This window comes from Miniopterus natalensis, chromosome 19 (assembly GCF_054644295.1).
Source record: "Miniopterus natalensis isolate mMinNat1 chromosome 19, mMinNat1.hap1, whole genome shotgun sequence".
Classification (NCBI taxonomy): Eukaryota; Metazoa; Chordata; class Mammalia; order Chiroptera; family Miniopteridae; genus Miniopterus; species Miniopterus natalensis.
Window position 1 is genome coordinate 12,399,559 of NC_142099.1, and position 23,336 is coordinate 12,422,894.

General features: G+C 49.0%; 7 protein-coding genes across 7 annotated transcripts; 3 read left to right on the forward strand and 4 right to left on the reverse strand.

Annotated features, from left to right (window-relative positions):
- Positions 1 to 320: 320 nt before the first annotated feature.
- On the reverse strand, positions 321 to 1,488 carry BOLA1 (bolA family member 1). Its single transcript, XM_016215501.2, has 2 exons — positions 1,405 to 1,488; positions 321 to 1,055 (listed from the first exon to the last, which is right to left on the reverse strand). Exon 2 carries the CDS (start codon positions 1,046 to 1,048, stop codon positions 635 to 637), a length of 414 nt encoding a protein of 137 aa, XP_016070987.2. The 5' UTR covers positions 1,049 to 1,055; positions 1,405 to 1,488; the 3' UTR covers positions 321 to 634.
- Positions 1,489 to 4,511: 3,023 nt separating this feature from the next.
- Positions 4,512 to 4,987, forward strand: H2AC21 (H2A clustered histone 21). Its single transcript, XM_016215494.2, has one exon. The coding sequence runs from the start codon at positions 4,541 to 4,543 to the stop codon at positions 4,931 to 4,933; it is 393 nt and encodes a 130-aa protein (XP_016070980.1). The 5' UTR covers positions 4,512 to 4,540; the 3' UTR covers positions 4,934 to 4,987.
- A 64-nt stretch (positions 4,988 to 5,051) lies between these two features.
- Positions 5,052 to 5,508, reverse strand: LOC107539110 (histone H2A type 2-C). The gene has a single exon (XM_016215495.2). The coding sequence runs from the start codon at positions 5,488 to 5,490 to the stop codon at positions 5,101 to 5,103; it is 390 nt and encodes a 129-aa protein (XP_016070981.1). The 5' UTR covers positions 5,491 to 5,508; the 3' UTR covers positions 5,052 to 5,100.
- A 286-nt stretch (positions 5,509 to 5,794) lies between these two features.
- Positions 5,795 to 6,494, forward strand: LOC107539107 (histone H2B type 2-E). The gene has a single exon (XM_016215492.2). It carries the CDS (start codon positions 5,819 to 5,821, stop codon positions 6,197 to 6,199), a length of 381 nt encoding a protein of 126 aa, XP_016070978.1. The 5' UTR covers positions 5,795 to 5,818; the 3' UTR covers positions 6,200 to 6,494.
- Positions 6,495 to 15,790: 9,296 nt separating this feature from the next.
- LOC148090878 (histone H4) lies at positions 15,791 to 16,216 on the forward strand. Its single transcript, XM_087827590.1, has one exon. It carries the CDS (start codon positions 15,814 to 15,816, stop codon positions 16,123 to 16,125), a length of 312 nt encoding a protein of 103 aa, XP_087683716.1. The 5' UTR covers positions 15,791 to 15,813; the 3' UTR covers positions 16,126 to 16,216.
- A 4,750-nt stretch (positions 16,217 to 20,966) lies between these two features.
- Positions 20,967 to 21,469, reverse strand: LOC148090879 (histone H3). Its single transcript, XM_087828037.1, has one exon. It carries the CDS (start codon positions 21,452 to 21,454, stop codon positions 21,044 to 21,046), a length of 411 nt encoding a protein of 136 aa, XP_087684163.1. The 5' UTR covers positions 21,455 to 21,469; the 3' UTR covers positions 20,967 to 21,043.
- Positions 21,470 to 22,584: 1,115 nt separating this feature from the next.
- On the reverse strand, positions 22,585 to 23,092 carry LOC107545388 (histone H2A type 2-A). Its single transcript, XM_016223476.2, has one exon. The coding sequence runs from the start codon at positions 23,049 to 23,051 to the stop codon at positions 22,659 to 22,661; it is 393 nt and encodes a 130-aa protein (XP_016078962.1). The 5' UTR covers positions 23,052 to 23,092; the 3' UTR covers positions 22,585 to 22,658.
- Between the last annotated feature and the right edge of the window lie 244 nt (positions 23,093 to 23,336).

Here is a 23,336-nt window from a genome sequence, read left to right on the forward strand (position 1 = left end):
TTTTCTTACAAATGCAAATCCTTTTGGAAATGGATGGGCTGTTAGAAAGACACATTCCCCCAGTATGAAACTCAAATGTGTCTGCAACTCCTCTTGTCCAGTCAGTCACTGTCGAGTCTAGTTTCTATGTTTTTTTTGGGGGGGGAGGCAGGGGTGGCTCTTCCCCTTTCCTTTCCTTTTTGTGCTTTCCTTTAAAGATGCAACGAAATCACTTCCTCCATGAAGCCCTCCCTAACTACCCAAGACTTAAGGTATTTCTTCCCTCAAGAACATCTGTAGCACTGATTCAGCAGGCATTCACAACACAGCAACACAGCTCATATGATAATTTCCCTTTTAATGTACAGGATTATTTCCAACTCATCTGATCTGGTGGTTCCTTAGTCACAATTTAACATGAAATGACTGGGCAGTTTTTCCGGAATAGTCCAGGGCAAATGGAATGAATGATTCTACTCTTGAGTTAGCTTTGATCTGCAATGAGTTGCTATCTCCGAGAATAATGTATGTGCCTGTTAAGCGAGGGTCCACTGGTCCTCATCCCTTACAAATATTGGACTGTACTTAAGGAAAGAAGGCCCCAGCAGTTTACTCTCACCCAACCCATTTGGATCCTGATGCTCTCTCTTGGGGTTCAAGGGGTTCCTCGAGTTTTCTTGCTCCCTCCCAGGCATGGGGGGCTCGTATCCAGCTGAGGGTTCTCCCTCCACTGGGCAGGGGTCCGCGCCTGTATGGCCAGCGCGTGGACTGGCCCAGCTAGCTCCTCGGCCAGCGCAGCGTGGACCAGCCGGTGCCGCTGCAGGGGGCTCAGTCCCTCGAAGCGAGAGCTCACCACCGCCACGCGGAAGTGCGTCTCGCTGCCCGATGGGACCGCGTGGCCGCTGCTCTCGTTACGCAGTTCCAGCACTTCGGGGTTCAGGGCCTGCTCCAACTTCGTGCGAATGGTGGCTTCGACGGGACCTATGGTCCCGGATCCCGCGCTGCCCCGGGACAGACAGACGCGGCCGGCCATGGAGAACTTGCGTCTGACCAGCTGCCCACTCAGCATCAGCTACCTTAGAGACAAGGGCCAGAGGAGTGAGGGTCGGGGCTACCGCCGGTTCAGAGCCACATCCCGCCACCCTCTTACTCCCACCCCCACCCGCCGACGTGCACAGCCCGCAGCTGCGGGAGAGCCGGCCCTAAGGCCAGACCCCGAGGCCCCGCCCCTTTCCTCTGCGTGACGTCTGGGCGCTCAGCGGCCGCCGGCAGCGGCAGGGTTAGAGAAGGCCCGCTCGCGAGGCACGTTCGTTAGTAAGGGGATTAATAAAGCCTGGAACCGAGGTTGCAAAAGCAGGTATGTGCAACTCCGGGTTTTCGGTTGGGCCACTGTCCCCTCTGAACCCTAGGCTGGGCCCTTTCTACCTCTGGCGCAGCCCTGGCTACAGAAGTTTCGGTGCAGGGACGCGACTCCCGGCTTTCTAGGTGAAATGCAGTCCTCGAGTCCTGAGTGAGGCACGCTGGGAAATGGAGTCTTCGCTGCGCAATAGTAGAACTGACAGGTGCTACGTGTGCCCCGAGGGCTCACGGGAATTGTGGTCTAAACAAAAACCCGGCAATCCCTGCGCATTTGGGATTGGAATTATTCGATACGTTTTATTGCCAATCATGTAGCCCTGCTCCTTTATTTTACATACAAGAAAATAGGACTCCATTCCATTTTTGAACACATAATTATTGTGTGGTAGACCAGTTCGGTAGGTTGGGGAATAAAGCAGACCCTGTTCTCAAGGAGTTTACAGAACACTGGAGAAGATGGACAAGTGAGGGGACAATTGCTAAGTGCTATGATGGGACTTAAAACAGAATGCCAAGGAGGCAAGTCACCCAGACTTAGGGGCACAGAGAAAACTCTGGACTAGAGGGAACCAACCCTGTGGAAAGAGAAATCTAGGCAGAGGGAATGTATTCATTACATTCTAGATGTTGTGGCACACTTAGGTGTTCAATAAAACTTATTGAATGGAATAATGTCCGAATAGAGAGGGCTGACATTATTTCTGTTGACCCTTTGCAAGGGTCAAGCTCTATAGGGCCACCTATAGTCTTTGTTTCTAATAAAAACAGCCATAATAATACCTACTGTTTAGTGAAGGTTTATCATGGCCAGATTAAGACATTTAGAGGCTTTAAGCACCTAGAAATTATGATGGTCACCTCGTGTGTAATGAAAACAAAACAAACAACAGTAAACACTAATCTGTAACATGTAGATTGGGATGCCCAACAAAATACTGATCCTCCCCCCACCATGATTACTTCAATATTTGTTTGTTAGAAAAAATTAATTTGTGCTTATCGACATAATTTTCACTTGAGAAATTTATAAACCTTAAGTGTACAGCTTAATTTTACATATGAGTACAAACATATCAAGATACAGAAAATTTCTAGCACTTTTGAAGGCTCTGGGAAGTCAATACCATCCTGTTATAGTAATCGTTATTCTAACCTCTCTCGCCATAGATTTGTCTGTTTTTGAACTTTATATAAATTGAATCAAATAGTATGAATTCATTTGTGTTGTCTTTTGCTCAACATTGTCTGTTAGATTCATCCATGTGTGTGGCAGTAATTTGTTCATTTTCTCATGTGGTATTGTAGTTATATGAATATACTACATTCTTGTATATGCTTTTTGTTGGATGCAAACATTCATTCATGTTTGGGGTATTTCCGGGGTGGAATTTCTGGGTTATAGGATAAATCTAATGTTTATTTTTGAAATTAAAAATTCATTCGAAGAATTTTTAGGATGCCCCTTGCTTTGTTGGTCCAAGGTACTGTTCTCTAAACCCAGGCTCTGGAATTTGGGTTCTTAACCATTAAGCTATTCTGCTTCCTAATCCAGCTCTGAGCCTCCCAGGTTCTAGGCTCTGCACTAGGTTCTTTACACTTATTCTCATTTATTCTAACAACTCTGTTACGGTAGGGTATATTATTTTCATTTAACCGACAAGCTTCTATTATATCTTCCATCTCTCTGACCACCACAGTCTACTATTTGTAGTTGGCACTTGGAGAGTGGTTGTTGACTAAAGAGAACTATTTTAAAAATGACACTAATTCTCTTAAGAGTATTGTTTCATTTATTCATGCCAAAAACATTTACCCTACTAAGAGCCAGGTAGAGAGAATTAAGGACTCTTGATTCAAAGATGAAGACATGGTCTCTCCTTTGAGGTGGTCATAAAAAGGAAACGAGACCAAGGTCAAAGCACAGTACAGACTGGGGCTATCACCAGGATGTTTAAAAGGCATATGGGTACCCCGAGGCTGTGTGTTTAGGAGTAGGGAAGGCCTCATGAAGGAAGAGGTGATATCTGGACTGAAACTGGTAGAATGAGGAGGATTTTACAGGTGAACAGGAGGGTGAAGCATTCTAACCAGAGGCAACTGTATGTACAGATGTTAAGGAAGTAACTGGATATGCTGTTGAGATGCAGGGAGGAGTAGATTCTGGCTTAGGGACCTGCAAGACTGTTGGTGCAATTCAGGAAAACAGAGCAAAGAGAAGAGGGTAGGCATTGTTTGAATAAATTCGCGTTTGTACAGGTAGAGTAGTTGGAACAAACGGGTTGAACTACCCAGTAAACAGTTTGGTGTAAGGCTTTGAGTTCCTGCTACAAGTTTGGATGTTAGTGGAAAGCACGGAAGCGGGCAAGACTCTTCGGGAAGAGTGAACAATGGGAGGGGTGGGGAGGGAGGCAGAGCCTGGATGTACGCGCGGATTTAGGGACGGGCAGAGGGATTGGAGCAGGAAAAGGAAAGCCGGAGGACATTTTGAAAGCCAAGGGAGCAAGTTTCAAGGTGGTTTCGGACGCCTCCCGCAGGTGAAGAGGAGGAAGAGCAGTCTGTTGCAGCCCTTAGTCACCCAGGATTCCGGGGGCGGAGGCGAGTGGGGGTAGGGCCAAACCACGCCGCTGGCAGTGACTAAATTGAAGAGAGGGGAGTTTGGCGGCGATGAGGCAAAACGGCAGGACTTTGAGGGTAATTTAGGGCTCAAGGAGGTAATCAGCTTCATAATCTCGTACCCCAGAGCGGGAGTGAATGCATCGGCCGGAGGCCCTCCGCAGTCCTTTTGGTCCTTCTTGGGATTTCCCTTCCAGCTCTAAACTGCAAAAAACAAACGAAAAACCTACAAAAAGCCACCACCCTAAACTGGAAAAAATGCTAGCCGGAAACAAGACCAGAACAAAATTGCGCTTTGTTTGAAAATCTTGTCTCTTTAAAAATCCTGGCATGCAAATAAGGGGATTTAATATAGTTCGCAGCAATTGGTAGGCATTTACTAAATCCGTCATTTCCTGGTTGTGCCGGATGCAAACAAGAGGCTGCTTTCTGCTTCCCTACTGGCTGGCTGATAGGGCCCCGCTCTTAGCCAATCAAACTACCTCCTTTTACCCCCTCCCGGTAGCTCTTATAAATTACACCAAATTGGTTATCCTTTTCACATTCTTCTTATGGTAAAACAGGCTGTTATTCCTTTTTTTTAGCCGTGATGTCAGGACGCGGAAAGCAGGGAGGCAAAGCTCGCGCGAAGGCCAAGTCGCGCTCGTCCCGCGCGGGCCTGCAGTTCCCGGTGGGCCGGGTGCATCGTCTGCTGCGCAAAGGCAACTACGCCGAGCGGGTGGGGGCCGGCGCGCCCGTCTACATGGCGGCCGTGCTGGAGTACCTGACCGCGGAGATCCTGGAGCTGGCGGGTAACGCCGCCCGAGACAACAAGAAGACGCGCATCATCCCTCGCCATTTGCAACTCGCCGTGAGAAATGACGAAGAGCTCAACAAGTTACTTGGGGGTGTTACCATTGCCCAGGGCGGTGTCTTGCCCAATATCCAGGCTGTCTTGTTACCCAAGAAAACGGAGGGTCATAAGCCTGGCAAGAACAAGTAACTAAGGCTTGACACCATCAGTCAGTCCCACTCACCCCAAAGGCTCTTTTAAGAGCCAACAAAGTGTCAAATGAAGGGCTGATCACAAAATAGCGCATTAGCTCTTTTTTTTGAAAGCTTGGGTGGCTCTAAAAAGAGCCTTTGGTCTTTGGTTTTCTTTGTTAGCATTTATTTACTTTTGGCCTTGTGGCTTTCGGTTTTCTTTGGTAATAAAACGGCCTGGATGTTCGGCAAAACGCCGCCCTGCGCGATGGTGACCTTGCCCAGCAGCTTGTTAAGCTCCTCGTCGTTGCGGATGGCCAGCTGGAGGTGGCGAGGGATGATGCGCGTCTTCTTGTTGTCTCGGGCGGCGTTACCCGCCAGCTCCAGGATCTCCGCGGTCAGGTACTCCAGCACGGCCGCCATGTAGACGGGCGCGCCGGCCCCCACCCGCTCGGCATAGTTCCCCTTGCGCAGCAGACGGTGCACTCTGCCCACCGGGAACTGCAGCCCCGCGCGTGACGAGCGCGACTTAGCCTTAGCTCGAGCTTTGCCTCCTTGCTTCCCGCGACCGGACATGATTAGAAAGGAGGTTAAAACTGCTAAAGCTCAGAATCTCGCTGCAAAACAGGATTGAAGGATTAGCAATTAGAAAGCCTTTATAAGCTTTCCTAGGGGTGGGGTCAGAAATGCATTTTTCATTGGTCCTAAACTGGCTCCAGAAATGACCAATAAGGTCACGAGTTTGTGTTTTCACGTAATTATTGCTGGAAACGCAAGGTTCTACGTGGCCCAATGGAAACGAAAGACTTCTGGAGTCCTAATTTGCATACGGTGGTTATAAAAGGATCAGGTCCGCCTATCGTTGCACTTTTTTTCTCAGCTACCCTGTGTGGTGTTTTCTGCAATGCCGGAACCGGCGAAATCCGCTCCCGCGCCCAAGAAGGGCTCGAAGAAGGCGGTCACCAAAGCCCAGAAGAAGGATGGCAAGAAGCGCAAGCGCAGCCGGAAGGAGAGCTATTCCATCTACGTGTACAAGGTGCTCAAGCAAGTGCACCCCGACACCGGCATCTCGTCCAAGGCCATGGGCATCATGAACTCCTTCGTCAACGACATCTTCGAGCGCATCGCCGGCGAAGCATCCCGCCTGGCGCATTACAACAAGCGCTCGACCATCACGTCCCGGGAGATCCAGACGGCCGTGCGCCTGCTGCTGCCCGGCGAGCTGGCCAAGCACGCCGTGTCCGAGGGCACCAAGGCTGTCACCAAGTACACCAGCTCCAAGTGAGTCCCTGCCGGGACGCGGCGCTCGTAGGAGTCGCCGGCTGCTTGACTCCAAAGGCTCTTTTCAGAGCCACCCATCTAGTCACGAGAAAGAGCTGTTCGCAATTTTCCTTCTCTGTTCCTTTTCACAAAGTAAGTTACTCTAATAAAGGCCACGGAATTGGCACACGTAGTTTTTAAGCATTTTTTAGGTCCCGGAACCGTGACTGGCTTTGCTCTTTGAATGCAGGGCGCGTCTTTAACCCCTTCCTCTGCTCCTGTTCTGTGAGTCAGCTCTACAGTAGGTTAGAATGTGCTCCTCCCACCCTCTGGTCCTAGACTGGGGTGTCCTGGTGCTTTGGTATGTTTCATCGGTGTTTTAAAACGATTTCAGCCATCATTTAAGAAAGGACCCCAGCACATAACCCAGGTTCCGCGAATACTGCGTCACAACCCTGAAGAATTTTCTCGAGAATTTGGTAGCTGCTTTGGTGCGGGTTACTAGTTCTGCACTGCGATGTGGCCTCCTGGGGACACCAGCGATTCTGGGTACTAAGCGTCTCGGAGTCCGAGCTACAAGATCTCAGCCTTTCCCTGGCTGGACTACATTAATATTCAAAACCACGCGCCGTTCTGAAATGCACAGATTCTGGTTTCTACTCATTTCGGGGCTTTGAAATCCCTATTGTGTCTCATTCTTGTGGATAATTTTTGCATTTTTTGTTTGTTTCCAAAATTATCTTTTCATCACCATTTATCCCCCCTATACCCTCTCCCTCCACGCCCCCCCCCCCCCCCCCCCCCCGGGCATTTAGAATGCTCTGGATTCAGGTTACTTAAAGGCACTGGCCGTCCAAGTCCCGGCTCGAAGTCACTTCTCAGGATTCCAAAATCCACTCAGGAACTTGTACCTCTCCTTTCCTGTCCTAGTCCCTCATGGTTTTATCTTCCTCCTAGCAGCTGTTAGAAATTTGTTTTTTATTTTGTTAGAGTTTTTCTCAAGCCCTTAGAGACTTTGCTAGTCTGGTTTTCCGCTATATCGTCCGCGCTATTAAGTTCCTGGCACATACCGGATACTTAAAGACTTTTATTAATATTCGTTGAATTTTCTTATCGCACCCCTTAATCATGTCCATGGAAGGATGGGCGCGGTTCATTTCCATTAGATGTATGTGAAAACATGGTGAAAATGGAAATGTTCTGGAGCTCCTTCCCCCAAGTCTGCCCGTGGTCACCTAAGGGCAACAGCTGGGAGGAGGCCCCTGAAGATTCTTTTTGCCCTAAAGAGGAGGTGGCAATAGCAGGTCTTCTCTGTACCTTTCTCAGTTTACTATAACATCTTTTGGGTTTTATTACATAGAGAGCATGGTCACTGGAAAGACCCTTTTCCCCTTTCTGATACCCCCCCCCCCCCCACACACACACACATGCACCTTAGCCCTCTCTTCCATACCCAGGTGAGCTTTTAATTTACACATACCAGTCTCATTTGCTTTTTGGGAGACCTTGTAAGACAGACCCTGTAAGATAGGCAATAACCTATTAAAAGGGTTAATAACCCTTTTATAAACAAGGTTGAGAGAAGCAAAGTGATGGGTCCACTGGTCATACAGCTAACATTGTCCATTATTGTATCCTCAGGTTTGAGGACAGTTGCATTTTAGTTTTATTATGTTGAATCTTTCTGTCCAAGCCTTGATTTTGCTGATAAAGACACCAATGGTCTGATCAGTTATCCAACTGTACTTTTCACTAAGAGGTCCTGGAGTCAATTACAGGGGTTTCATGAATCCAAATAGACACCAGACTATCATAGACTGAGTAAATCTTATGTTTTCTACATGTGTTTTCAAATGTATGAAGATGGTATTGTTATTAATAAAAAATTACCAGTTAATTTAAAATTATCGGGACTATACTTAAAAAATATATTTAGAATTCTTTTATCTGTAGTGTATTTTCTAACTAAATGACGTTAGTATATACAACCAGTACTGCGTCTGTGGAAAAGCTGGGTGCCTCTCACTTGGAGAATGAATATTTATAAGACTAATTAGCCAAACTTCTAGCCCAGAGGTGCACTGAGGCCTGTTACGAGGACTTTGTTAATGCTTAGTAATTGAAAAATACATGACCACAAGTAAGAATTATAAACAAGACAGAAAAAATAAAATCCTTACAAAATTTTAGCCAACACCTACAGAGATGTGCCAGCCAACGTTCAAGATCCTTTACATGTACTGACTCATTTTGTTTAATCCTCACAAGAACCTCATGAAGTAGTTACCATTATTATCTCCCATTTTATAGGTGAGGCGACTGAAGCACAGAAGGGCTTCTCCTCAGAAACTCTCCAGAGAATAAAGTGTTTAAGGACCTTGAGAAAGTAAGGTAACTGTCTGAAAACCTGGGCCTCTCTCTGGATTTGGGGGGGAAATACCAATGCTTTAAAATAAAAATCAAAAGAAATATCACCTACTTTATTCTCTTCAGAATGCATCCTGAATATATATCTATGGTGGTGGCGGTGGCCTTGAGGATGAGATTGCGGGCTCTGGTTCTCCATCCCAGAGGCCATAGCTGAACTCAGTTTAGTTTAGCCCCACAGTGGTAGGTAGGGCTCATCAGCTGGAACCCCTTCACTAGCACAAGAGAACCGTAGTTACTGGTTATGGGCTCCTCCTGGGGATGGTGTTTACTAGGAAGGAAGTTACAGAGTGAGGAAGGCAGGTAGAGGTGATAGAGTTTGGTATTTTAACTTCCGAGAGAGGCAATTAGTAATGGTGAGATGAATCCTCCTAAGAAACCTCTTTGATCACTTCTTTCTCCTGCTCAAACATCTGTATACATTTGCTGATGTTGGGATTAATAACAATAATTGTTATAGTAATAATTGCTCCTACTTATTGAGCATCTCTTTTTAAATTTTAACTATTACTTTTATTTTGTTTTTTATTTTTGGGCTCTGTATCCTTTTTTAGAGCACCTAACTATTTGCCTGGTCTTTTGCCAAGTGGTTTACATGCATTGCCTAATTTAATCTTTACAGCCACCCTTTAATATAGGTTCCATTATTATCAACCTTATTTTATACATAAAGGAAGCTGAGTCTTGGAGAAGTTAAATAACTTCCAGGGTCGATTAGGGAGTAAGTAGTAGGACTGCAACCCAGTGCACGCTTTGGAAAAGCTTGATATTCAAGGCCCTCAATAATCTTCCTTTTTTTTATTTCTGCTCAAGTTAAAATTATGTTTGCCTTCTTCTAAACCTGTTTATTCTTTCCCTGGTCTGGACTGAACTGCCCCTTCTTTCTAGCTTGGCCAGAGCTTGCTTTCAAGCCAAGGCTGTATCTTCCAGCTTAAATGACATTTCTTAACTTATTCTCTACCATGCCCACCTCAACTTAAAAACAACTTTACTGAGGTATAATTGGCATACAATAAACTGCACATGATTAAAGTATAATTTGCTAAATTTTGACGTATATCTATGAAAGCATCACTGCAATCAAAATAATGAACACATTCATCACACCACCACCCCCGTCCCAGAGTTTCCTATTGTTTTTTCATAATTCTTCCCACTTGGGCCACTCTTCACCAGTACCCTCCTTTGCTCCCATCCCTGCCCTCTGGAAACCACTGGTTTGCTTTATCTGATTATAGATAGTTTGCGTTTTCTAGAATTTTATATAAGTGAACTCATACACTGTGTATCATTTGTATGGGCTTCTTTCACTCAGCAGAATTATTTTGAGAGTCACTCATGCTGTTATATGTATCAGTTCATTCCATTTTATTGCTGAGTAGTAGTCACACTACAACTGTTAATCCATTCACTTGTTCATAGATACTTGGGTTGTTTCCAGTCCTTCTTTCACTTTTTAATGCTCTCCAAATTTGTGTCATGGTAGTTCCACAGATGAACATGATAAACTCTGTGCCCTCGATTGCAAAGGAACTCAGATGGGGGATGAAACGTACACATATACTAATTCTGTTCAAGTGGGAGAAAGTGTTAGGGTTTCACATTTGTTCTCCTAGGCTCAAAACTTCTCTAATCCAGCCATTTTCAGCTGGTGTGCCGCAAGAGGCAAACTGGTGTGCCACAAGAATTTTTAAAACGTGCAATACCTATTAGCCAGGGGCACTGACCTCTTTTCTCTTTGATTGTCGAATAAAAAAATGACAACAGCCAACACAATAGCCGTCCTGTGTGAATGAATCAAAATTATACCTATTTTTTTTGTCAGATCGCCAAAAAATATATTTCTTGGTGTGTTGCAGAAGTTTAGTAGTTTATGTGTGCCATGAGATGAAAAAAGTTGAAAATTACTGCTCTAATCCATCCCGTCTTGCTGCCAGAGTAATCTTCTAAAGCACAGATCTGCCCATCTGCTCACTAACCTCCAGTAGCTGCCTCACTGCCTCAGTCGCCTTCACAAGAAACAAAACAAAACAAAAAAAAGGACAAACGTAAACTTTATCAGTAATTCTTGTACCATATGGTTTCATAATGTTGTCTGAGGAGCCCCACTCCTTTAAGAAGGGGACTAAAGAGCTTGCAATAAGTCTGGCACAGAAAGTAAGCCTGAGGGGCAGCTATGTTTAGGTTTCAGAAACTGACTCTTAACGGAGAGACTGTCCCTGTGACTAGGCAGACTAGGTTTAATCATTCATTTAATATGGCTGATTGAAAATCTGTATTAATTTAGTAAATATTATCTATTAATATTATTAAGTTCTATAAGAACGGCTCTCTAGGACCATTCCTTTTCTCTGATTCTTAAGTATTGTTAGGTATGGTATCATTATTTTATTCTTTTATTCAACAATTATTGAGTGTCAGTTAGATACCAGGCAATCTGCTGGGGAGTGAGGATACAAGGTTAAACAGAACAGTGTGGCTTCTGCCTTCTTGGACTTTTTTAGTGGCTAGACTTGAAGATGGATATTACACCAGTGACTATAATAAAGTGTGAGGAGTGTTAAGATGGGAGAACAGATACAGAGAATGTAACTAAATGTTGGTGCTGATAATGAAGGCCTCCTTGAGGAAGGGCCTTTTAGGATGAGACCTGAAGAGGCTGGGAAGGAAGCATGTTCCAGGCAGTAGGTGACATGGGCAAAAACCTTCCTAAAGAGATGAAGAGCACTAAAGGCCTACCCTGAAGGAACTCAGAACCTAGTGGAGAATTGTAAAGATAAATAATCCTGGAGGAACTACTAAAACAGAGGAGAGTGCATGCTTATTAGAACCTAAGGAAAATGCCATCTGTTGGTCTGAGGAGTAGCAGGGGTGGTGATGGTAGGGCAGGCACATGAGGAAAGCTTCACAGGCTGAGTTCTACAGACTAAACAATAGGCCTACGAAGGTGGGGAATATATTTGGAAAGAAGAAAGGGTTTGTCAAGTCATGGGAGTGGTTGGGAACTGCCACTATTGGGCAGTCCAGAACAAACTTGTGCAGCTAGAGGAATAGCTAGTGAACATCTAATTAAAAACCAGGGGAGACTCATAATTTAGGAATTGTAAGGTGGTTTACTTTTATAATTTTGTCCTATTTTTTTCTGAGTAGCTAATAATAGCATAAAATTTCCCCATTGTTTGTTCTGGGTCAGACACTATGTTTGTCACTTTATGGGAACTGTTTCTTTATATGTCCCCAGACACCACCACCAGGCAGGGCCCGTTATCCCCATTTTACAGATGAGGAACTGAGGTCTGGTGAGATTAAGCATTTGCCAAAGTTGTGGGGGCAGTAAGAGGCAGAGCCTGGACTCAAACTCAAATCTGCGCCATTGAACTTAGCCTCTGCTTCTCTACTGACTATGATGCGTGGGTGTAAGTTTCATCTGAAGGCAAAGGGGTGGAGGGCATGGAAAGGTGGTAAAGCCTGTAACAGGAGTGACAAGCTCAACTCTGGCATGTGCGGAGGTTTTTCTCCACTTGATGGTAGTCAGGTGGGGAGTGGGTAAGCGGGTAAAGATTCCAATGAAGCAACAAGGCCCTCAACCCTGTGCATTATGAGCTTCCTGTCACTTCCCCTCTCGGCTTTTAGTATGGGCTCTTCGCTTGGTGTTTTCTGCTTGAGAATATGAACTTTGGAGTCCCAGCACTTTGATCAGAGTCTCTGGCCCTGGTACTCACTAGCTGTGGGAGCTTGGGCAAAATACTTCAAGCTTCCTAGTCCATAAAATGAGGATGACAAAACACTCACCTGATATACAGGGTTGTCATGGTGATTAAAAGAGAGATGAAACCCAGGCTGGGTAGCTCAGTTGGTTAGTGTATCACCCAGATACCCCAAGATTGTGGGTTTGATACCTGGTCAGGACACATACAAGAATCAACCAATGAATGGAACAACAAATTGATGTTTTTTTTCTCTCTCTCTCAAAAAATCAATAAATAAAAATTTAAAAATATAAATAAAAGAGATGAAATACAAAGTATAGTCAGAAGTGACTGAGTTTAATGAACATAAGTGTAACAGAGTGAAATGCTCACTCTCTCTGACTCTATCTTAATTGAAGCCTGCATTTCTACCATGGCCTTCAGGCAAATAGCTCCTGCTATAGATATAATAATTATTAGAGGAATTCTGTTTGAGGCTTGAGCTTTTTACAAAGATTTTCAGGAGTCTCAAGACAATGGATTGATGTTTCTCTCTCATTGATGTCTCTCTCTATCCCTCCCTCTTCCTCTCTCTAAAATCACTAAAAAACAAACATATTTTAAAAATATATATTTCTGAACATCAGTGCAAGATTTGGCCCTGTTGATACAATCTTTGCCTTCTTTAGACATACTGCTTTTTCAAAAACTGTTTTTGATTTTTTAGAGAGGGAAGAAGGGAGAGAGAGAGAGAAAGGGAAACATCGAGGCAATTGGTTGCCTCCTGTATGCACCCTGACCAGGTTTCGAAACTACAACCTGGGTATGTGTACTGATGGGAATCAAACAGGAACTTTCAGTGCACAGGACGATGCAACCAACTGAGTCACACTGGCTAGGACTGGACATTCTGTCTTTCCTGGAGGTCCTCCTCTGTCTCCCGCTATCCTTCTGCTTCTTGGTGTTTTCTTCAACTATCAGCCCAGTCACCATTTGCCCAGGGTTCTTGCCTCAGCCCTCTTCTCCCTGACCTCTGGATAGGTCTCATCAAATTCCCTGACTTTTGTTCTTAAATATCTGCCAAGGGCTTCCCCCAAAATGTCTCTAGCTGAGCCCCTTTGCTGAATAGATTAATATATCCAACTCTTGGTGAATGTGTCCTTCTAGACTCTAGATAGATAACAGGAATCTCAACTTCAATGACAGAAAGGGCTTTATGCATCTTATTGGTTCCAAAAGCTATTTCTTCTTCCTGAATTCTCCACTTTAGTGAAATCTTCCACCATCTCCCAGCTCCTCAGGCCAAGCAAAAGCTCCCTATTCTTTTGCCTTCTCCACATGCCTAAATCACCAAATCTTGTCAAATTAACCTATAATTACTTCAAATCTGTCATTTCATCTCTTTTCACTCTTAGCCACTGCCTTAGCAGAAGCCACCATCAGCTGTGATTTAAGGACCCAAAGTCCAATTAACAATACCAATTCCATGGCAGACTTTTCTTGGAACCAGGGTGGACACAATGAGACTTTTTAAGTGAATGCGAGTTGTTTTTCGCTTCATTTTCTTTTGCAATAAAGTTCCCACTAGCAAAACCAACTTGGTGTGGTGTTTTGGCTGACACCTACCAAGTGGCCAGAGGCAGGTTTGATTGAGTAATGTACTCTGTTGCCGTAGCCCTGTGGGGGCAAATCCCCAAGATACGGCTGCTGATAGGTAAGGCAGCAGTGCCCTGCCCAGGTGGGCCTGACCCTCTGCTGGCCAAGAGATATTAGATCAGATAGGCCCCACTTCCTCAGAAAGTGCGTGTGTACATACATGTTTGCACTGCCTGGTGTTTCCTGGGTTTCATGTGTGGGCAGGGCTCTCAGATCAAGCCAAGTAGAGAACCTTTCCATGGTTGAGGCCCAGAGCCTCTGCTGTGTAGCAGCCCTGGAAGAGAGATCAATGATGCACACAAGGCCCTACCCTTAAGGGGCTCACCTTTGACAGGAAACAAGGAAAGACCAACCAGGGAGGGCCTCCACTGTCCTTCACTAGTGAGGGACCAGGCCCTAGACTCCCCAGTGCTCCTGCTTCTCTGCCTTCTTTCAGTGTTCCCCTTCCTCAGCCTGCAAGCTTTGAGTCTGGTGAGTGAGCAAGCACTCCACTGTTGTGGCAGGAGGAACAGAGGAGAGAAGGGCGAAGGTAGGATACAGCCATTCCCACTAAGCCAGAGGACCTCTGAACTGCTTTAGCCATGACAGATGCGCAGGCTGTTGTCAGATCTCAGGGCCACAGGGAGGTCTTGGATATCTTTGGCATTTTAAATCTGATTGAGTATTAATTCAGGGAGTATGGTCCTGGGGAGGAATGGCCCTGAGGTAGAAATCTACATGCTCAGGGATTTGCTCAGCCACTGATGGCTCTGACACGGTGGAATATTACTCACTCTGAGAACTTGAGGCTGCACTTTTGAAAACAAAACTTCAATGGATGAGATGCCCAGTGCCAAGGTACCAGCCCTGCACAGCCCCAAGTCACTGATGTTTCTGCTTATAACTCACAAAGTACAGATCCTGAGGATCCCATTGTGTGCTGTGGGTCTGGGTAGGGAATGAGGGTCTGGGCAGAGATCAAAGGGGGCCTGTATTTGCTGGGGCTGCCATAACAAAGCACCGCAGACTGGGTGGCTTAAACAATTTTCTCACAGTTCTAGGTGAAAGTCAGAGATCATGATTTCAGCAGGTTTAGTATCTCCTGAGGTCTCTCCTTGGCTTGCAGATGGTTGTCCTCGCCCTGTCCCCACATAGTTGTCCCTCAGTGTTGTCTGTGTCTGATCCCGCCGTTTTATAAAGATCCCACTCACATTGGATTAGGGCCCATCCTAGTGACCCCCATTTTAACTGCCTTTGTAAAGGTCCTATCTCCAAATGCTCTCACATCCGGAGGTGCTAGGAGTTAGGTCTTCAGCATATGAATACCGGGACCAACAAAATGGAGACTAAACCTGAGCATTACAGGACCTTCTTCCCCCGCCGCCCAGCTGCCGGCTGCTCTGGAGACAGGTCAGTCAGCCTAACAACTGGAATTGCTTTTGTTGCGGTTTTCTTTAACTACGGACTCGCAGCCCTGGGGATCCCCTTGATGGGATTAAACCCGGTGCTGGCGCTCGCGTCCCCGTTCTTCCCCCCCCCATCCCCCCTCCGGAAAAACCTTTCTTCTTCGCCAAAATTTAATGCCTGGGGAGAGCGCAGAAATGGCGGGGAGACGAAAACAGCTGCGGAGTCCGGAAGGCCGGCTTTGGGATCTGAATTCTCCCGGGATTGTGGCAGGCAGGGTCCGCTAGGGGGCGGCGTGGAGAGTGGAGCAGAAGGGACAGGGCCCGCGGGAAACGAGATGAGAAACTGCGGAGGGGCGGGGGCAAATTTCGAGGGCTTCCCGCCGGCGCGCTTGAGGTTTTCAATCCGGTCCGATGTTCTTGTATATCAGGGGCAGAGCGGGCCTCTCCGGCACTGAGGCTTGTGTGCTCAGAGCGCGGTCACTATGTCTGGGAGAGGCAAGGGCGGCAAAGGGCTGGGTAAAGGCGGCGCCAAGCGCCACCGCAAGGTCCTGAGAGACAACATCCAAGGCATCACCAAGCCCGCCATCCGACGTCTTGCTCGGCGTGGTGGAGTCAAGCGCATCTCGGGGCTCATTTACGAGGAGACTCGGGGGGTACTGAAGGTGTTCCTGGAGAACGTCATCCGGGATGCCGTCACCTACACTGAACACGCAAAGCGCAAGACGGTCACGGCCATGGACGTGGTGTACGCCCTAAAGCGACAGGGACGTACCCTGTATGGCTTTGGCGGTTAGGCCGCCGCTGCAGGCCTTACTCGTGCGGCTATCCCAAAGGCCCTTTTTAGGGCCACCCACATAATCCTCGGGGGAGCTGGGCACACGCGTGTGTGTGTGTGTGTGTGTGTGCGCGCGCGCGATTGCTTTGCGCTTTGCAGTTTTGGGGGCGGGTAGTGATAGCCAAAGCGCTTAACAGCCCTAGGCACCACGAAGCTTTTTGCCAAAGCTTATTTTGAACGGGGCTGAGGCCTTCCCTGTCCAGAGGTGTGTGACTGTATCCGTATTTGCATAGTTATTGGCCAATCAGTGGGGCTCCAGGACAGTCGGTGTGAGAACTCAGCCAATCAGGGCGGTGGTGTTTGGACCAATCGAACTTCGCATTACTCAAATCCGTACTTGCGTAGAGACGGGCTACTCAGGGGACTGGGATGGGGGAAGGGGTGAGGCGGGAACTTTCTCCCCCCCTTTCTGTAAGCCAGCCTAGCATCCCTCCTGCCTCTGGAGCGCAGTTTTCGCTACCTTTGCCCGGTTACGGTGCTGGGATACCTCATCGGGGGCTCCTGTTGATGCAAGGATGCTGGCAGAGGACTTTTTCTCCTAGCTGTCTGAGAGGATAGTGTGCCCCATCTTTAAACACGGACGGTTTGATTTGGGGCGTTAGCCACATTTGTGGTCGTGTTACTGGGCCGTGTGAAGTTTAAACCAGCAAGACGGGGCAAGGTCACTGTTAGTCTCAAGGCGGCCCCAGATTTGCGGTCCTGAGATGCCAGTTCTGCCACTTGTTCATCAGTTAATTCTTTTGGGCTTCCCTTCGCACTTCTGCAATGAGAGAGTAGGCCAGGTGGCTTAGGGGCCCTGTTCAGGTTGGATGGTGTTTTGTGCCACTACACTGGTGCGAGAGCACTCGCAAAATCCAATCCAACAGCCCCATTCGAAAATCAAGGAGAAGAAATACAGGTTATAAGATCACGGGTGAACTCATTAAGCGCAATTTTAAAACAAATTTGGCAGGCTCTCAGGCCAGTGTGTGAAAAGTATCCTCGGTATCCTGTGTTTTCGTTGTTTTCTCCATTGCGGTGGTTTTCAGTTGCTGGTCGTGACCCATGAACAAGGTGGTGAATTCAATTTGGAAATTGGGAGCCAGTATCTTTAATTAATGGAGCAGAATTGGGTTGAGAATATCCCAAGTGAAAAAAAAGAAATCCTTTTCTACACCTTGTTTCAATTTTTACACGTGTGTGTATGAACGTGCAGTAGGTAGTAACATAAAATTATATCTTACCGTAGTTTAGAGTCAGAAATCAGAGCTACTGAACGTATATAGTGGTACTGTACCTCTAGATGTAAGTATTATGTAGCAATCTAATACAGAATGGAAAGCAAAACACAAGACCCCCCAGGCTCAAGTGGTCCCCCCCCCCATGCCATCTTCTGGCTGTGTGAACCACACATTCCCAGGTGTCTCTTCCTCCACTGAAGGTTTAGTTTCTTCAACCATTCAACAGGAATACCAAAAAAAAAGCCCTCCCTCCCTGCCAGGGTTATTGTGAAATTGAACGAGAGGAGGTGAGGGAAAGATGAGCCATAAGCCACCTAGGAACCTGGGTATTTTTACTGCCCAGGCCATGCAGCCTGGAAGCTGGTCGTGTGTTTAAAATTATTCACCAATTTTCTTTGTGGGTGTGTTTTTCTTCTTCTTCTTCTTCTTCTTCTTCTTCTTCTTCTTCTTCTTCTTCTTCTTCTTTAAGTGGCGTGAGTGATTGTAATTGGGACTTACATCAATCGATACTAATGTCACTAGTATTTACATCATGATTGCTGTTGCTGTTAATAGATTTGCGACCACATATAAGGCTCTGTTCTAAGCCCTTTGTGCGAGGGCTGTACTCTCTCTTTTCATCCTCACAGTGATCTTGGAGTGAGTGCAGTTAGGATCCTGCTTTACACCTGAGGACATGGAGATCCCAGTCTTTTTTCTCTGGAGACTTTTCCTGCTAGGGGTGAGGGGGTCAGGAGCCCTGGCTCTACCCGTAAGGGGCCGCAGGCTTTAACCTCCTACCCCCAGCTTACCTGTATAGCAATGAGGACCCTAGAGGTCTGTTTCCCATCCCCTTTCTCTTCTCTGCCGTCCTTCCTCCTCTTCCTGCCTTTCCCTATGTACTTCACTCTCAGCCCCCGATCATACCCCGATCCTCTACCACATCCCCAGAAAATTCTGTCAGCATGAGCAGGATTCAAATCCGAGCTCGTCTAACTGCAGAGTCCCTACTAGTTATTAACCGCCATGCAAAAGAAGGTGGACTTGCAGAGACATAGAAGCATGGAACAGAGTGAGGGATCTCAGAGGGAAGGTGGGTGTGGGTGGGGAGACATTAATCAAAGAATTTACATGTTTATAAGCATAACCCATGGACGCAGACATTGGTATGGGGAAGGCCTGGGGGTGGAAGGGATCAATGGGGGAAAAAAGGGGACATCTGTAATATTTTCAACAGTAAAGATAATTAAAGAAGAGAAAGAAGAAGGTGGACTTCATCATTTCTGAAGGGAGTTGGGAAGGAGGCGGGAAATCTATCCTGAATAATCAGAGCTGGTGAGGGCATCAGTTCAGGCAGGGACCACGGACGGATGGAGGGAGGGTGGCAGAATTGAAAGTCAGAAAGTAGATTTGATAGCATTTGTTGACTCATGAGATTTGGACAAAGGACGGGAGGAAGGAACCTCTGCCCGGGAAGGGTGGGGGTGGGGGTTGGGGTGGGGAGCTGAAGGTGTCTTTCATTAAGATGAGAAATATGAAACACAGCTTTGGGAAGGAAGCAAGATGTGGCAGTTTTGGAAATAAGCTGAGGTTGAAGTGGCTTCTATCCATCCAGAAGGACCCAGTCACAGGGCAGTTAGAAAATATTGGTGTAGAGCTCAGGACAGGGGTCTCAGCAGGAGATACCGATTTGCGAGCAGCTGTCAGAGGCAGAGATGTGCAAAGCAGGGAATCCGTGATCTCACTTCAGTTGCAGGGAGGAAAAAGACAACGGCCAGCATGGGTGAAACCAGGATATCGATGGGCCTGGCAGAGAACGAGGAGGAGAACATGAGAAAGGTGAGAGAGGGACCTGGAGAAAAGGGTGAGGAGGACAACCAGGAGAGGGCGTGAAGCAAAAGGTGTCAACAGGGCCATAATACCACACAGTTCCCCTCTACACGGGCACACGCACCAGGCTGAACGAAGACAAGTTTCTCACTTGGTAAAGTCCCAGGTGCAGGGTAGACTTTTCCCACAACCAAGCTGGCCGTGTAGAAGCTAATGATCAGAGGAAGAGCATTTATTTACCTTGTCCTTCATTATCCTTTAACTCTCATCTGCGAGTAGAGGAGTGCTTTAAGTGCAGAAATGGTTAAGTGTTAAAACCTGCATCTTAAATTGTTCTCTTGTATTGATGAACTCGTCTGCACCAGCCTCTGAAACAGATGGAAAGATCTGAAAGACTGCTGTGAGGGTAGGCAGGCCTTTACCGTGACAGGAACACAAGATTTTATTGTTCTTGGCTAGATGTCAACGATGCCACTAAACTTGAGATTCAGACAGGGAGACTTCCTCTAAGTAAAGGGGCGGGGGAGGCTGGTAAATGAAAGCAGTGCCATCTTGGGTGTAGGCAAGAGGCTGTAGAGGACCATCATCTGACACCAGCATCTTAGGTCCCAGGGTCAGCTCAGCTAGCTGCTCCTGGACCTGAGATGCTGGGCAAGTCACTCACCTGAGAGCCTCAGAGTGTCTCTCAGAAAGCAAGGTTTGCCTTGAGGATGGATGCAAAGGTGGCACCCCCCCCCCCCCCCCACACACACACACACACACCTCTAAGTCACTAGGACTTCCTAACTCAAGAGTACAGGCCCGGTCCAAGGGACCCAGCCTGCACTGGGGCCTACGCTAGCAACAAGGGACTGGGCAGAGACCTAGAGGCATGCTCTGAAAATTGCCTGAAACAGAAACATGTGGCCACCTGTAGCAGGAGGGACACAGACCCTACACGGCTCTCCCCTCTTCTGACACATCTCGAGAGGCAAGGGGAGCTTAAAAAAAAAAAAAAAAAAAAGCGGAGAAACCATGTCCGGGCAGAGTACCCAGACACAGGTCGAAGCTTTCAGACGCCTCCCCGGTGTACAGCGAGTCTCACTCTGCGGACCCGGGCAGGAAACGGCCCGCTGAAGGCCCAGCTCCCGAGTGGCCCATAGGGCCTGTACACACGCGCGGCCCCCCCGCGCCTCCCCCCGCCGGGGCCTTGATTGGGAGCACAGGATAGGAGGTATCACCCAGTTGGCGAGTGAGACCCGAAGTTATCTGCCGTCGGGACGCAGGCATCCGGGACTTGAACTGACAGAAACCCACCCGACAGAGGGGGCGACTTTCCTCCGCAGCCCGAGAGCCGCGCCGGGTGGGGCCGTTTCCGGCGGGGTCGGGAGGCCCGCAGCTGGCCGAGAGGCCTCCGGGGTGCGCTCTGGACGGCGTGTCCCTGAGCGTCCCCCAGTAGCTGCTCGGGGGGACAGCCCAACCTCCGACCCCCGGTCACTTGTGACCAAAACGGCCCACGAGAGCCCTACACCACGACTGCGCGAGGTGTCCGAGCAGCGAAACTGGGCGTCCCGACCTCGCCCAGGGGAGCAGCGGCTACGCCGGCAGTCCCCATTAAGACTGAGCAAACCCCTGTGAAACTCAAAACGACACCTCGGAAAGTGGGCAGCAGAGGGAAGTACGTCTTGAGGCCTGGAGCCTATGCCTGTGTTGGGAACCCAACGCCGCCGCCTCCCCCCCTTCCCTCCCCGGCAGGACGCGGTGGGAGCACGGAGGCCCCAAGTGATACAATACAGCTCCTTCCCAGTGCTGTTGTGGGTGGCTCTGAAAAGAGCCTTTGGATGCGATGGAACAGAGTGCGCGTACTTCTTACGCTCGCTCCCCGCGAATGCGGCGAGCCAGCTGGATGTCTTTAGGCATGATGGTGACACGTTTGGCGTGGATGGCGCACAGGTTGGTGTCTTCGAACAGCCCCACCAGGTAGGCCTCGCTCGCCTCCTGCAGCGCCATGACGGCCGAGCTCTGGAAGCGCAGGTCGGTCTTGAAGTCCTGCGCGATCTCGCGCACCAGGCGCTGGAAGGGCAGCTTGCGGATCAGCAGCTCCGTGGACTTCTGGTAGCGGCGGATCTCGCGCAGCGCCACGGTGCCCGGGCGGTAGCGGTGCGGCTTCTTCACGCCGCCCGTGGCCGGCGCGCTCTTGCGGGCCGCCTTGGTGGCCAGCTGCTTGCGCGGGGCCTTGCCACCGGTCGACTTGCGAGCAGTCTGCTTGGTACGGGCCATGGCGATCAGACACGCGAGCCGAACAACACAACGGCGGGGAAGGGAGCGAGGCCCCGGGCCACCGCCGCCGTCTTTATAGACACAGTCGCTTCCGGATTGGGCGGGACGATAAAATTGAAAGTCCCGCGCTGGCTGCCCATTGGCTGTGATGTCATCCTCCTTGGCGTCCCCGATTGGCTGGGGCAGAATTCTCCCTGCGCGCGCGCGCGCGCGCCCCCGCCCCCCCCCTCTACTTTGCAGCAGTTTGCCAACAGTTTTTTCTATTTTTTTCCCCTTTCTTTCGGGCCGAGTCATTTTTTTCTTGTTCTTTCCTTTTTTCTTACCCGCGACTGTGTCAGAATGTTCCCCCGCAGCCCTCCACTCCCTAGGACACGCTCCCCGCCATACCCTCTTCCTTTCCACGCCTTGTAACTCCCGCGCCGAACCTCAACCTTCCGTTTGCCCCCTCCTCCCCCCCGCCCCCTGGTGGCCTTGTTAGGTTTTCCGAACCCCGTAGTCGGTCTGAAGGACCGCTTTTCCCGCCTTTCGGATCGGAAAATTGTCCCCGCCCCGGGCACAAGATCCCGCCCTGGAAAGCCCCTATCTCCGCCTGGAAGGCATCTTCTCACTTCTAAAAACCCAAAAGCAAACTAACCTACAAAGACAGTCGGCTCGGTCAGGCCAAGCAAGCCCCCGGTTGGCCAGTCTCGAAAACTGCCCGCTCCCCTCCCGACTGCGGTGGGGTGTCCGTGTGGTGCGTTTGTGAGCGTTCCCTTCCTACTAGGTCCCAAGTGCCGGGCACAGGTCTCCGGGGTAACTGGGGAGTTGCGCGCTGGGCGCCGACTGAGATCGATCAAGCGCGCCGGAGGCCGCCTCCCAAAGGAGTTGTAACCGAGTGGCTGGGGGCGCCCGAGAGGTCTTGTTGCCTCCACTAGCCCTGATCCGTGGCCTTAAAGATTACGGCCCCGCCCTGCCAAAGGCAAGGCAGCGGGAGTGCTCGAGATGTGGGCGAAGGGACGGTTGGGAGTCGAAGGCAAATGGCACTCGCAACCCCCCGCGTATGGGTGGGGTGGGCGCTCCCTACTGCGAAACGTGGAATGGAAGAACCTGGTTAGCATAGTAACAGCTCTTTTACTTGAAAGAGTGGGTGGCTCTGAAAAGAGCCTTTGATTTCACAGGTGCCCCTTTCAAACGGGGGCTGGGTGGGCGCGAGACGCACGGCTCCTCACTTGCCCTTTGCCTTGTGGTGGCTCTCCGTCTTTTTAGGGAGCAGCACGGCCTGGATGTTCGGCAAAACGCCGCCCTGGGCGATGGTGACTTTGCCCAGCAGCTTGTTAAGCTCCTCGTCGTTGCGGATGGCCAGCTGGAGGTGGCGAGGGATGATGCGCGTCTTCTTGTTGTCTCGGGCGGCGTTCCCCGCCAGCTCCAGGATCTCCGCGGTCAGGTACTCCAGCACGGCCGCCATGTAGACGGGCGCGCCGGCCCCCACCCGCTCGGCGTAGTTGCCTTTGCGCAGCAGACGATGCACACGCCCCACAGGAAATTGGAGGCCAGCGCGGGACGAGCGGGACTTGGCCTTAGCGCGGGCCTTGCCTCCTTGTTTACCACGACCAGACATGACGGCGATACGCACTGCGAGCAGCTCCCGACTGACGATCGAGGAAGTCGCCCTAAACGGCTCCCCTTCACCTTTTTATAGGCAGAACGGCGATTGTTCACCGAGCACGTTGATTGGCTAAAGCAGAGCTTTGTCCTGATGCCCAATAGGAGAGCGCGGGCAGAATCCACTTATTTGCATAACCTCGTCCCCCCTCTCCCGCAGGAGCGCCACTGAAAACCCGCCAATCACAACGCGGCGTGCTGGGAACCTTAATTTGCATACAGCCTCTATAAGTACCGAGCC

Bases quoted from the DNA above. Each gene is read 5' to 3' on its own strand.
- BOLA1 (XM_016215501.2), bottom strand. From the start codon at position 1,048: ATGCTGAGTGGGCAGCTGGTCAGACGCAAGTTCTCCATGGCCGGCCGC.
- H2AC21 (XM_016215494.2), top strand. From the start codon at position 4,541: ATGTCAGGACGCGGAAAGCAGGGAGGCAAAGCTCGCGCGAAGGCCAAG.
- LOC107539110 (XM_016215495.2), bottom strand. From the start codon at position 5,490: ATGTCCGGTCGCGGGAAGCAAGGAGGCAAAGCTCGAGCTAAGGCTAAG.
- LOC107539107 (XM_016215492.2), top strand. From the start codon at position 5,819: ATGCCGGAACCGGCGAAATCCGCTCCCGCGCCCAAGAAGGGCTCGAAG.
- LOC148090878 (XM_087827590.1), top strand. From the start codon at position 15,814: ATGTCTGGGAGAGGCAAGGGCGGCAAAGGGCTGGGTAAAGGCGGCGCC.
- LOC148090879 (XM_087828037.1), bottom strand. From the start codon at position 21,454: ATGGCCCGTACCAAGCAGACTGCTCGCAAGTCGACCGGTGGCAAGGCC.
- LOC107545388 (XM_016223476.2), bottom strand. From the start codon at position 23,051: ATGTCTGGTCGTGGTAAACAAGGAGGCAAGGCCCGCGCTAAGGCCAAG.